This window comes from Tyto alba, unplaced genomic scaffold (genome assembly GCF_018691265.1).
Source record: "Tyto alba isolate M040663 unplaced genomic scaffold, T.alba_DEE_v4.0 Super-Scaffold_16, whole genome shotgun sequence".
NCBI classification, from domain to species: domain Eukaryota; kingdom Metazoa; phylum Chordata; class Aves; order Strigiformes; family Tytonidae; genus Tyto; species Tyto alba.
Genome location: NW_024881278.1, coordinates 23,130,425 through 23,144,715, shown reverse-complemented (window position 1 = coordinate 23,144,715; position 14,291 = coordinate 23,130,425). Strand labels below are relative to the sequence as shown.

Below are 14,291 nucleotides of genomic sequence, written 5' to 3'. Positions count from 1 at the left end.
GCATTCAATATTTGCATCTGTAGAAGGGATTGTTTCTCTTCATTAGGTAAAAGTCAAGTTCTGTCTTCCTAGATAGTCCACGTGCCTGTTCAAAATTTGAGTAATTGGAACAACCTGGGACATTTATTTATTTTTTACTTAACCTGTTACAGAATCTGCAGGACTTGCTCTGGCTCTGTCCCTTTGTGCAGTGTATGTACACGGCCACATACCATGCAGAATGAGGCAGAGTGCAATCAAGGGTTCATTTATCCATCAATGGCTCCTTCCATGTTTCTCTGCCCTTTAACTCGACTCATCTTTTCAATGGTCTTTTCGTTACCTTATTTGCTGATTCTGTTTTTCACTTCCTTTAATTAAAAATAAGTAAGAAAGGAAGGGAAGGAGGAGGCAAAAAAAAAAAAAGGAAGTTGCACATATCTCAGGTGTCTCCAGGTCAAGCTGATGTTGCTTTTCCTGTTCTGTGCAAGAGGTCCCAATCTGTTTGTTTGGGGTTTTTTTCCCTCCAGAGTTGACTTCTGATAGCTGCAACACACACTTGTGTGTGGCTGTGCCTGGATGCCACCTCCGGCAGTTTGCATGTTCTGTTATCTAACCTGAGCTTGAGGTTCCTGCACCTAGACTGACCTGCTGCCCTTCTGAGTGTGGCATTTGCAGGGATCTCAGCTCTTTCTTGGTCACTTATGGAAATTAGGACTTTCTCTTCCCGGTATTGGAGGTCAGAGTTTACAAGTCTTGGCAGTGCTATTTGAGTTATAGTTAAAATGCGCATTATTTCTTTCTACAAAAAATCTAGTAGCTGTCATTATGCATCAGAAAGAGTCAAAGCTTTGTCCCATTATTACTACTTAGTAGTTTTCCTAGCATATGTCCGAGGACTAAATATTTTCCAAAATATGGCAACTGGGTTTTATTTGAACCAGGAAATTTCTTTTTCCTGTTCCTTTTTTCTAATTCTTAATGTTTTAGGACAGCAAGTTTTGCTGTGTATCAGCCAGCATGCAGCTTCCTTCAGTGTTTTGAATGCACACGCTATCAGAACGCAAGGTACCTCAGCAGTCTTAATAAAAAAAATTTCCATTCCCAGTATCTGCAGAGGAGACAGGTGGAGCTGCATTCACCCCTTTACCAAGCATTATATCATCACCAAAGCCTAAGATTGATGCTATGGTTCATATGCTCTTACTTGTTTTTCCAGATATGCGTATGTGTCTACATGTAGGATACTTCTGAGAATTGCTTCTCTCTGTTATAGTCCAGTATATGTGTCTTTGGCTTGCATGTTTAGAATAACTGAGGACACAAAGAGATGCTTTGGCTTGTGTGGTCATTGATGAGTCTGGTGTGAAGGGACAGAGCAAGAGAATTACCTATGAATATGGCTCTGACTCAAAGAAAATCTCCCATCTTAACTCTGTGACATAGTAAGCCAATTTTTGAATGGACATGTGGGGTTCACTGCCTTGAAAAAACCCCTGCACATACTGAGGAGTAGTATCCCTTTGGCAGTCCATAGTTTAATGTGATGGTAAGTGATAACACTGGATTGTGCAGCATACTTTTCACATGTCCTGTGCCTTCAGATTTCAGAAGTGGTCCTCAAAAAATGGGTTCAGCTGATAGTTTGTTTTTGTGGAGATGAGCAACAGACAGAGATGCTGTTAGCAGCTGCTGAAGTTCTTAAAAGTATAACATCGTTCCTTCTGATCAGTGAGAAGCTCATTCTTGGTGAGTAATTTGAACATCAGTTTTCTGGATCTTTTTAGATGAAACCCATTAATACATGACCTAAAATGTTATTGTATACATATATAGGTACACCCAGTCAAAACACATAATTACATCAATCAGGGTTTTTTTGAACATTTTAATAGGATTTAATTACTAAACAGAGAGACTTATTTAAATTCTGGTACAAAGAGCCTCTTGCAGTAACTCTACAGAAGAGGGTCACATGAGATGCTGTTATGTCTCTCCAGGCCACTATATGCTGCTGTACAGATTTACTGGCTTGCAGTTGCTCTCTGACTTAAACCTTTCTGAATTATTCTGTTGGTAATATGGACATACTTTTGTTTTAACACTACAAGTGTGATGAAGCTGTGCTGGCTGAATGTCGAAATTAAAGGATTCAGTCTAGAAATGAGGGACGCATTCTACTATGAGAATGGTTAATAATTGGATCACATTATACCTCCCTGATATAATGATTTTTTTCTTGAAGTTAACATTAGACTGTCTCTTTAGAAAACAAACAAACAACAAAAACAACCCCACACAGCCTTATTCAGCAACATATTACTGACTGAGAGGCAAAGCTGAGTGAAATTTTTTGGTCTGTTGTGCAGTAGATACTGTTTTTTTCTTTTAGTTTTTTTTTTTTTCCCCTCAGCCTTCTGTGAACAGAGAATAAGGGGATTTTGTGACTGAAGAGCCAGGAGATAATGCAAAAATAGGTAGTGATAGATGATAAATTATTTTTCACCCTGAACTAAACAGGCAGCTTTAAATACTTCTAGTTTCTGTGATACTCTATTACAGTCTAGTTACTTAAATGTTTTTAGTTTGAGTAGCTTAAGTCTATATATGTGGACTGGATACAGGTTTTTGTTAGACGAGGAGAACGGTGTATTTCTTAAACTGTAGATAGTGATGTTTAAAAAAAGTCAGCTATTTATATTGAGATGTGTCTTTGAAGAGGTATTGATAACATGTAACAGAGCTAAATCTGTTATATGAGGTAGACATTGGACTCTTAAATGTTCACAGTACCAACTCTGGAAATCATGACTTCTACCATCTAGTTAAAGCTCTTAGTAGGACAGACATTACCATTTTATATCAAATGAAGACTGTGGAGCCATTGGAGTGAAAAACTCCCAAATGCTCTGCTTCTCATCTGTTGCTGTTTGGATCTGGTCCATATCTGATGGAGAGCAAAGTTTCCTCTTTGATCTTGTCAGAACAGTTGCTGGTTTTTATGATTTCCAATTGGGCAGATGTGAGGGTCTGAAATAAAAAATAGCAGCAGTTTGTATCCGACATAAAATCTTAACAAAACAAACAACAAAAAAAATCCACCCAGAAGAGAAGGCCCCATGGCCTCAGTAGGCAAGCCATCTGAACTAGCTCTTTTTTTCTGAAAATTGGACCAAGGGAAGAAAGATGCAGAGCTAACCCTCCATATTACCTAGAGTTGTCAGTCTGGGCTTCTTCTCAACTGTGAAACTGTCACTACTACAGTGGGAAATTTAGCAAATCAAGGGCATGGATCTGGTGTTCAGTTGTAGTGATATAAACCCAGAATATTCCCTTGAAGTTTAAGGGGTTATGCGCATATAAACAGTTTTGACTTTTATGCCTTGTTCTGTATCAGCTTGCTTGACCACATATAGTAGAAAGTGAAAGGTAAAGATGTTTTATGAAATGGAATTGTAGTCATTCCCATAAGCTTCCACTAAGTACATTCCAAAGAGGAAGAGGGTGAATGCCAATCAGTATGTTATGGATAACCCCATCATCTTTCCATGACATTGCTTGAGTGTTCAGAAGCAGTCTTTCTGGAAAATCCATTTGCAGATTTCCACCTCTCCTGGAGATACAGTAGAAACTTGTCTAGGTGGGAAAGTCGGCCACTGTATCTAGAAGGGAATAATTATTCTGCCCTAGCTGTGCCAGTATAACATTGGGCGTGTCATGCTAGAAAAAATCAACTCATTTCTGAAATAATTATACTGCATCCCATTCCCACATAGGGAAGTTATATGAAATACAGGAATGCTTCTTCTGTCTGTGTAGTAAAGCCTCAAGCAATTAATTTTGGCCAAGCAATGAAATGCAATTAATTGTCTGGCTAGCCTCTGATAGACCTGTTGATAACATGCTTGAAGAAAACCAGCACAGCAGTGAAGTACCAACTTCGTTGTTCTCTGTGATCACCAGAAAGTAATATGTAACAGCTGGCTGCCTCTAAAAGAGACTTTCCAGTGGTTTCCTTTAATGAGGATGTTCAATGAGAGCTGAGAAGTACCCCAGCAAACCTATGAGTACAGCCTTGTGACTTCAGCTAGTCATCCTTAGAGTGACACCACTAAATGACACGAGGGTTTGCAAGTGGAGTGTGGCTTGTGAGATGTGAATTGCCACTGGGGTGGTATGTGGAGTCTGCCTGTTTGGGATTTACCAGATGAACACCTCCTTCTTGGCAGCTATCTCTGATTAATCTTAACTGTGTGCGGGTTATTATCCCATGGATTAAACCTGGCTTCCTTCCAACAGACAGTGGATATAAGGGTGGCAGGGCATGTTGGTGAGTGATGGGTTGAGGTGGATGTGGGAGAAGTAGGTGATGGGTAGATCCCTGGGAGGTGGGATCGTTTGCTGTTTCCTGCAGGGAATGGCATTTGTGTCCAGCACTACTGGCGGTACCTGAACAAACTTGGTTTGGCAGCCCCTGCTCCAGGCAGATTTCAACAGCAAATCCATGATCACAGTGTGTTAGTCAATCTCCAGTGGCAAAACTTTTGCTGTTGCCAAACAAGAATTCTGCACTCCTAGAAACAGTAGAAGATTTGGAGCACCCATGACTTTAAAGCTGAACCTAGATTGAGAGAGGTCCATTCTCTTATCTGTTGCCCACTGTTTAAACCAAGTTGAGTCAACCACCTAGCTAAACTTCACACATGCTGAAAAAGTTTTAATCATATTGCCAGTTGTCTTCCTAGTGGTTTGCCAATGCATTTCTCCTGCCCATGTTTCAGGGTTTCACAGCATTTGTTGTGTTTAGGTATGGAAACAGAGCTCTCTAACTTCTTTGAATGCATGTAAGAAATAGAATTCTAATTTTTTCTCCATAAATAAATACAGGGCTGTCTGATACCCTTGCTATGTGGAAATGTGTGGTTATACTGCTGCAAAATGAAGATTTGCTAGTAAGGGATGCTGCTGCTGAGGTTATACAAGTGGCACAGTCTGAAAAAAAGAGCAGTAAAGGAACAGGTATGTTAACTTTACTTTTAAATATTACTGGATAATTGGGAGACAAAAGTATTTCTCTTCTCATCACAAACATCTTGCTAACTGTAGTGATCCATGCATCTCTTATAAACACATACCATGAAATATAACAGCAAGTTACAATGTTTGACACCCACCATGCCTTATTATTGTGCTTTTACTGTTCTTGGTATAATTTATACATGGTTACATGGGTATGTAAAAAAGACAACAGCAATTTTCAAATTCATGGTTCTTGCTGTGATAAGTCAACTATCACTTAATTTCACATTTTGAAAGTTCTTTTATACCAGCTTTGGTCTAATATAATGCAGTAGAAGGCACTCTTTGAATTCCAGGTCATTATAATAGCATGATCACAGAGAGATAGGAATCTGGGAAACAGTATTCAACTCATTGATTCGTCATCAGACCTTGAAATCCATTTAGATTCAGAGCAACAAAGCCAGTTCTCAGCGTACCCACAATGTGCTTTTGAGGATGTGGGCCTTTTTGTCTGCATGCCCTAGTTTACTCTACCCCATTAATTTTAAAATAGCCAAAAAACTTGAGTAGGCTTAACTAATTAGTGTACTTCACTTTGAGAGTCTTTGCTGACACATTCTTCCATGTGTTGAGAATAAATTGGAATTTGCTACCAAGCTCATCTCTCTCTGATGGTCCCTACTGGTCTATGCTACTCAGTAACACCTGCACCAACTTGTCTGCATTCAGTTCAAATTAGTTGGCCATCTCCACGTGAACTTCCACTAGACAGGAGATAAATCAGCGCTGTGGTTTAAAAAAATAATATGAAAAGGAAGTAAAAATGTGTGTTTGCCACTACTGTAGGTAGAAGTAACCAGGAAAGTGCTCATGTGGCAGATGTGTTTTTGAGCTGGCGCTGTTCAGACACAGTGCTACGGGGTAGGAGAAGGTAAAAGGAGGATTACAGACAGCCTTCATCTTCCTGCTAAATCCCACAGCTCTGATTCCAGCACTCTCATCACAGCTCTGGCAATTTATGTAGTCCCAGCTACAGATCTCCTGAGTATGAGGAGGCTCTGCATGTGTGTGCCTCAGGTCCCCAACACTGGCCTTTGGGGAGCATCCTCAAATGTCTCAAGATGGCTCTTTGGAAATAATACAATGCTGGATTTTTTTCTCTGGCTCATGGTATCTTCCTCTTTCTTTCTTGTTGTATCCCTGTGCCAAGGGATAATGCCCTGTAACTGGATGAGGGCTCTGTCCTGCTAATTAATGCTAAGGTCACACCAGCGCTTGCAGTTACAACTTACCACTTTGTAAAGCAGAAGTGGCCATAATCAAGGAAAAAACATCATCATTTCTTTTATTTGCTATGTTCCCAATTAGGATAGGGACTCCCAAACCAAACTTATGTTACCCCCTTAGTAATACTTAGTTGTGCCTTCCTGTTCTTTCACTTAAACCACTTTTAATGAAATCAGTGTCTTTCATCTGCAACTAGCAAAGCACAGTGCTTTTGAAAAGACAGAATCCAGTTTCTCTCCACCTTCATTTTACATTATTACTGTTCTTTCCTGTGATCTCTTTTTTTCCCCTTGGAACTCCTTTCACTTTTTGTGCTTTGCTTTCTTGCTTTTGGGGGAGCAGGGCAAGGAGTTTTGTCCCTGTGGCTTTTGTTTACAACCAGATTAAAATAAGCTTATCTTTGAATGTTGTTTGTTACATCCATTTGCCGCCTTTCTTTTTGTGTGCACATGAGAGTATGCATTATGTTTGGGTCTGGGATTTAGACATTTTATGGATCACCAGTGCTCTCTGTCCTGGCAATTTTTAAATTACATTCAAATAGCTACTTATTTTTTCCCAGTTTTCATACCCTGAAAGTCTGCTTATTTGTCACAGCACTGATTTTAAAATATCTAAGCTGATACATTGAAATTCATTAGAAGTCATAAAACAGCTCTTTTTAAACCTTTTATTTGATAACAAGTTGCTGGATATCTTACACTGACTGACTTTTCATTTCCATTATACAATGACAAATAAGTATTGTGGCCCAGCAGTTTTATTACGAGATCAGAAAGAAAGATGACTCGATCAGAAAGAGAAATGCATGTTTAGAAACCGATTTTCATACATTCTGTAATTGTTTCAGTTTTATTTCTTTGCCATTCCCACTAGCTAACATGAGAAAGTAAAGAGACTATTACAATTTCAGCTTCATTTGTGCATCAAAAATTTGTATGTCCTAGTATGCCTTATATTTCTAGAAATACTGTGCTGTAGAAATAGGTTATGGTGTGTCTCACCTTTTGCTGCTGTTAATTTGCAGTACAGAGAGTAGGAATGGTTTTCACAAAATCCAAGCACTGGACTTGCCAGAAATTTTGGCAGTGGCATCATTATATTCACTCTTCACAAAATTATCTCTTGCTGTGTACACCACATGTAAAGTAGGAGGCTGTAGCTGCCTACAGAACTGTGTTGTCAGTTTAGGGAATCAACACCTCCTTAAATGTTTCTTTTATGTGTGAGATCCAAAGGAATCCCTGATTATAGCCTGACAACTGCCCCTGCCCTTCGTGTATGATACAAGCTGGCATCTGGTTTTGCTGTGAAAGAATAGAGTATGAAAGGGTGTACACTTGTGTGTAACAGCTGGACCGAGACTCTATTCTGCTTCAGCAGAGTAAGATGTGTGAAGTTGGGCTGTTGTTAATAATAACAAAGTTATTTGCATAGATTGTTCATATAGTTGTTATAGGACATTTTTTCCTTTACATACGTGTTGTTGAATAACAGTACAAATGTGTAGCAGTATGACAGTGTCAAATAATAGGTATTTTCAGGTCATTTATAGATGATGAAACTGGAGGCAAATGATCCTGCCTACTAGTGTGGTTTCGCTTCCAGTAATAGCTCCTACCTTGTGTAATTCTTTGAAATGTTACGTGAGCTCCTGGAAGAGAATATGAACTTGGTTTCTTGTTATTCCCTCATGGCTTTTAGTGAGGGCAAAACCCCCAGGTTTGTCAAGTAACTAATCCATGCAGCTTTGGATCACTCAAATTATGAGAGCAGTAACCTTGCAGAGTCTGAAATTCAGGGTAATAAATATGATACAAGAACCCTGTAAAAATTGCAGCCCCCATTTTTATTTGAAAGGAGAAAAGCTCAGAAGTACAAACACTGATACACAGCAGGGCTCCTATCCTCGCTCTACACTACCTTTCACCCCACAAGAAAACCCCTACAAAACCTAATATTTTTTATAGAGGTCAAGGACTTCCACTGTTACCAGTAAAGTTCATTTTTTATTTTTTTTTATTCATACAGAAAAGCTTGATTTAGTTTTGTTATACATGTAAAAGCTCATAATTAGGGGGGGAAGTTACTGAGGTTGGCTGATGGCAGTCATTTTCTAAGCAGAGCAGGTCAAACAGAATCCTGTCTCACTAGAAAGGAGAAACCCTTTTGTTTTCCTTGCTAAAAATACCAACTTAGCAGGTAGTTAAAGTTTCCCTAATAACTTGAACAATATAAACCCCATCTGTAACTCAAGGTATTGTATGTACACTTTGTTGTTGTTTCCTCATGCATTGAGGTGTAAACTTCTGGGGGATTGTTTTATTCCTTTTAGTATGAGGGAGGGTACAGGAAGTATTGTATTCAGTGTAAATGTAGAATAGATGCTTTGAAATCTAATTAAATTAGTGACCCATGGCTGTGTAAAGTCTAGACCTATTCACAGCAGCATTTCTTATGCAAGAGGGTTACTCCTTACAAAAAAGAAGATCATTTAAATCAGGGAAATAGGAGTTTTCTTTCTTTACTGATGATAGTTTTACTGAATATCCTGAAAAATTCAAGTAACTCAGTGCTAGAACAAAAATTGTATTCATTTGTGTAATTTTCCTCTATGACTTTTTTTTTTTTTTTACCTAGAGAAGCGCTACCTTAAGTAACGTTATGAGCTTCTCAGTACTAGAGAAGTTTGAATAAACTATTTTTTACTCTTATACCTAAGCTAGGGCAATTCTGTAAAATCCTATATAAAAAAAATACCTTTAGTCAGCTTAACCTTTATGTTGGTAAATTACCAAATTAACCTTAAATGGGTTTAAGAGCATTTTTAGTGTTCTCAGCATTAGCAGCAATTTAGCTGATTTTTAAAATTGAGGTGAATCAAGCTTAGATCAGCAATTAGATTTGCGAAGTTGAGTAAATCTTTTGAAAGTGCCTGAATGATTTAGCAGCCTAACTATTCTTCCTGAATATCATTTAGGCCTTCAGGAAACTTCTGCTACATTTATTGTGAAACAGCAGTATTGTGCAGAGATGAGCAAGTTATCTCACGGACTGGAAGCTGTGGCTGCAGCAGAGCGTTGCTCGGCACAGCCTCAGTCAGCGGCCCATTCCCAGCACCACCATCGCTGGGTGCTTTGCAAGCGTCTTTGACAGTAAGTGCAATGCTGCTGTTGTTACTTCCCTTAGTTGTTAAGTAATTCTGAGAATAGGATTGGGTCTACAAATGATGTAGTCACTTTTAAACATATTGCTGATGTAATCCACTGGCCAAAAGCTCAGGTATATTAATCCAGTTCCTTCTGTTCCCACTTCACATGCTTAAAAAATAAGCAATGGATGATACTCCTGTGCCAGGAGTTTCTGAACAAAAGGCAACGCAAAGCTCTCCTTTCTTCTCTTGATGGTTGTTTCCTTCCTGATAGCTTCTACTTTTTATCTTCAGGAAAAAAAAAAAAAAAAAAACAGTGAAAATAACAAATGTCCTATTATTTGATTCCCTGGTGAAAAAACATTATTATCTGGCTGGTTTAAAGCAGCTGACTCTGCCTTCTGAAGGGGATCCTCTTGGGAAAGGGGTGGCACTGTACTGCGGAGCAGACTGGGTTGAGATTCTTGTGGAAGTCTTCGTTGCTGGGTATGGCCCTGTGTTTTAGTGGCCCATGGTATCTCAGCCCTAACTTACTGTATCAGACTAAATGCATGCAGGAGCCTTTCAGCAACTTTTATTTTGCTTATGGACTAGAGAGTATAAATGCAAGTAAAGAGAGAAGTTAAAATTTGCTGCTTGGCAGGGAGGGGGGAAGAAAAAATGTCATTTAATTAGGTTAAAGAACAAAAACATTTTCAAGGTGACTTTGAATTCCTTTCTAGACTAGCATTTGACTGAGTAGAGCCTTTCTCTTTGTGAACCGCGCTCTCCTTGGCATGAAGAAAAGCAAAGCTGCTTGTTTCTCGTGCCTCTTTTTTTTCACACGTCATGAATATAGAAGGTAAATTCAAAATAAACTTAATGAATCTAGAATAGGTGTCTCTATCATGAAGGTGTGTGCAAGAAGGTTTGTCTGCATGGGGATTTTTTGTGGGGGCGGTGGTGTAAATGAGCTTTAGCAGAGGTCGGAAAGGAAAAGTTAAGAGAAGATCAGACTAACTATATTAACATTTGAAAGAGATGAGAAGAAATCCTGCTCAGAGTTATGTTTCTTGTTCCTATCCTCTAAAAATCTTCCACAGTGAACATAAAGCCATGCAGAAATTTTCATACATATTTGCCTTAAGAACATCTACGAAATCATTTGTGGGAGAGATAAGAGACAACACAGACTGTGTGATGTTAATGCAGCACAATGGCCTGGCATTCATCATCAACACCACAGGTGATACCAGCAAATCATGGGTGACTGGCATGATCCCAGAACTTGTACCCCAAATGTCCTTTACAACTGATCCATGAAGTATTTCAGGACAGGTGACTCAAATTTCATCTGCTCCAGTTGCTAGTGAAACAGCTAAGAGTAAATGCTGGGCAAACCTAAAATGCTAAAAATATCATTGTCATTGGTAGTGTTCAGCTGCATAAGAGCATCCCACATATTGCATAGGAAACAGTAAAGAAAGATATTTTACTTTAATTGTTACCTCAACTGCTTGTTGGCATTTGAAACTGTGTTTTCAAACTATTCTTTAAAGTACTTGCAAACTTTGTCCATAGCAAAAGGAGCTTTTCTTCCATGTGTTTACCATTGGGTAAATGTGTTAAATAGATTTCTTAAAGCTTTAGTTCATTGGCATGTCGTGTTAACCCTCCTCTCCCCAGACCTGTTTACTTACAAAGTGCTAAATCCACGCTGTGGGATTAGAGTTGGAAAATAACTGGGGGTTAAAACCTGTGCACCATTGCTGTGTGCAATATGCAAGTTTTAAGTTGCTGTGTCTCCCTCTTGAAGCATATAAAGGAGAGATGCTAACAAGCTGTTCAGAACTCTCCTTTTCATAAGACGAATATGTTCATCCTCTTGCCAAACCTGGGGACAGGTTTACCACTTCTTGCTCTGCTTCTGCACTGGGATAGCCTTCCAGTGAGGGAAACGGGAGGACTGTGGTGAACGAAACAAGTGTCAGGTTACTCTGATCCTGGACAAAGATTAATGTGTGGGGTTGAACTTTTCTCATGCACTGGATGACTTGCCCTCATGTTTAGGTTAGGCTAATAGACCTCTGAGGCCCCAGACAGCTCCTTTAGTTGTGGCTTTTAAAACCAGTTCTGGCAGCTGTCTGGCTTTGAGGAGTAAGTGGTAATTACCTGAACATAAACTAGGGAACTGCATGCGTGCAAACTGGTTTGAGGATGCATAATTGGAGCCTGTGGCAGGATCGTAGGTGATAGATTTCCTTGTCTTGATGTAAGTCAGACTTGTGCATTTTCTTCTCCATTCTGAGATTTTAATTTCTTCTCTATTTCGAGATTTGATGGAGGGTTTTGAAAAGCACAAAGTCAGAACTCGTCTGTAGAAAGAGCTGTGCTGAAACTGCTCTCTGGAGCTCTTCCACTAGCCAGCCTGAAAATAGAGGTTGGTTGGCAGTGCTGCAGACGGTTACAACCACATACAGAAGATTGAACATCATCATTCTAGATACATGACATAACTCCTATGGTGCGGAAAGTTAAGAGCTTCCCACAATTGGATGAATTTCAGCTCATTCCTACGGCCCTGGGTAGGAAAAACCAGCAAATTGGAAAGAGCATTTTAAAAGTGCTTTTTTCTGTCCGTGGTTTTCAAGCTACCTTGAGAGTCTCTTACAATTTTGGAATCTGTTGGTCAGACAAATCCCAGTCAGATCTTGTGATATGCCACGGGTGCTTGGGAACAGCCCAGAAGTTCTCACAGCATTGTCTGGGTTACTAGTAGAAAACTGCTGATCATGTTAGCCAAAATATGTTTATGTTCCTTGCATTGGGGACAAGTGGAAGGAAGGTTAATGAAATTTTTTTCTGGGATCAGCTCCAGCATTTCTTCTGCTTTGACGGTCTTCTTGATAACTGCATTCTGGTAACTAGATATGCAGCTCACTAAACAAAACTGGATTTCTAAGCCTGCTGTGAAAGAAGAGTCTTTTGAGCTTGATTTAAATGGGAGGTGGCATTTATCCAAATGGCCTTTAAGCAGTGGAAAGAAGAAAAGGCACAGACAAGACCCATCCAGGCAGGAGAGAGTATGATAAAGACACAATACAATCAGAAGCAGAAAAAAAAATCACAGCAAAGTAGAGCTGCTCCTGTTGCAAAATGAGATGATTTTTTGATTTTTACAAATGAAATTTATTTTCAAAAGATTGTGCATGGAGCCTATGTAATAGCCTATGTTAAAAGCAATACTTCTTGCAGTCTCAGTGGAGAGATGTAAAGTAGCGGCAGCAGTTTGTGGTGTTATATTCAAATATGGTGTAGGACTTCTTATTCAGAGACACTGCAAGGTGATGACATCTCTTTGCTTATATTAGATAAGGCATGTTGAGGACAGGAGGAAAGGTCAAACAGCTGCGTGTGTATTCTGGGAGTCCTCTGAAGCAGGTCCTAGCGAGGGAGGCAGTGGGTGAGCTGCCGAAAATTACTAGCACGCTGAAGTGCACTAGCTGTTGCTGAAAAGTACTGTAAAGCATGGAAGGGTAACATCACCGATAATGCTCTTAGGCTGTCTGTAATTGTAGGATCATAAGAAGAATAGGGTTTGCAGAGAAAAAGGACAACACTCTCCTTAAAATACTGACCGTTCAGCCTTCTGCCTAAGGGACAGTACCTCTAGCTGCATCTTTTTTTTCCCTTTCATGCTTTTAATGGTGAAGACTTCCTCATGCACAGAATAGGATTTTTGCAGGGAGACAAGTGTGTAACGATGACCATTTAAATCTGGCAAACTAAATAGATGGTAAATACCTGTGCTAGTTGGTGACTACCTGATGACTATGGTGACCTTAAATGTAAGAAGTTTGTTCCAGAAAGCAAAATGACACGTGGTAGAGATTATGAAATACTTACTGTGGCTAGAAGCTATAATTTGGGGTTTTTTTACATCTGTTGTAATAGTTCCAAGAAGGTAACAATTACAGGTCAGTTGCAAGGATGAAAGAATTGAGGTCTAGGAGTGTAAAATGATTTCATCTGGTGTCTCTGCTAGAATAAATTTAGGACTGTTTCAGGAGCAGATTTGACCTGTAGCCCAGTCCTATCATATTTTTATGCTAATAGGTATATTTTGGGTCTTGGTAGTAATCTTTCTTTTATATATGACATTCTAGTTTTAGACCCTAAAATATCTCCTATTGCTATGAAAACTTTTGGAAGATCTGATTGGAAAGTAATTGAGGTCTTTTAGAGTGCATTTGTAATATGACTGTTTCCTGGTTTAATGGTGACTCTTGAATAATGTTTACCTGTTGTCCTTAGATACAGAGGAAAAGTTGGCTGAAAAAAGATAGAAAATGGGCTTAAATATTTTTGTTCAGATAACTCTGTGGTAATTACCTTTGGGCTCAGGGACCCATCACTGAATATATTGACTGCCTTTGTTCTTTTCTTTCTGGTGCCTGTTTTTTTTCTCTTTAGTCACAAAGCCAGCATAGAGGAAGGCTGTTTGCTATCCACAGCTTACCTACTAAACTTGGAGCCTTTGTGTCTGAGTAAAATATTAATGAAGAATCATTTACTTGAAGCCAAAGTGAATTCACGCCCTCTTGCAGCTTTTTATGAAACTTCCTAGGTTTATGAAACCAGGTTTTCTGATATATGCTGTGAAAATGTCCCTGCTAGTTTAACAAGTGTGTGCCCTTTTGATACAAGCAGAATAGCAACACTGTTGATCATCATCTGCTTTTAAAACATTGCACTTCAGTTCTGAGAGATATCTATGGTATTTTAGTGTTAAAAACCATAATCTGTGTATGTTTCTTTTATTGGTTTGCTTTTACTCCTGGATTAATTATAGAAGTAACTAGCAGTGTTAATT

General features: G+C 39.1%; 1 protein-coding gene across 2 annotated transcripts in view; it reads left to right on the top strand.

Annotated features, from left to right (window-relative positions):
* Window positions 1-14,291, top strand: part of THADA (THADA armadillo repeat containing) — a 164,757-nt gene that overhangs the window by 131,594 nt on the left and 18,872 nt on the right. For both annotated transcript variants that reach the window (XM_042789349.1, XM_042789350.1), the window contains exons 35-36: window positions 1,584-1,728; window positions 4,867-4,998. In XM_042789349.1, the coding sequence (XP_042645283.1) occupies window positions 1,584-1,728; window positions 4,867-4,998 (277 nt within the window). The remainder of the gene's footprint in view (window positions 1-1,583; window positions 1,729-4,866; window positions 4,999-14,291) is intronic.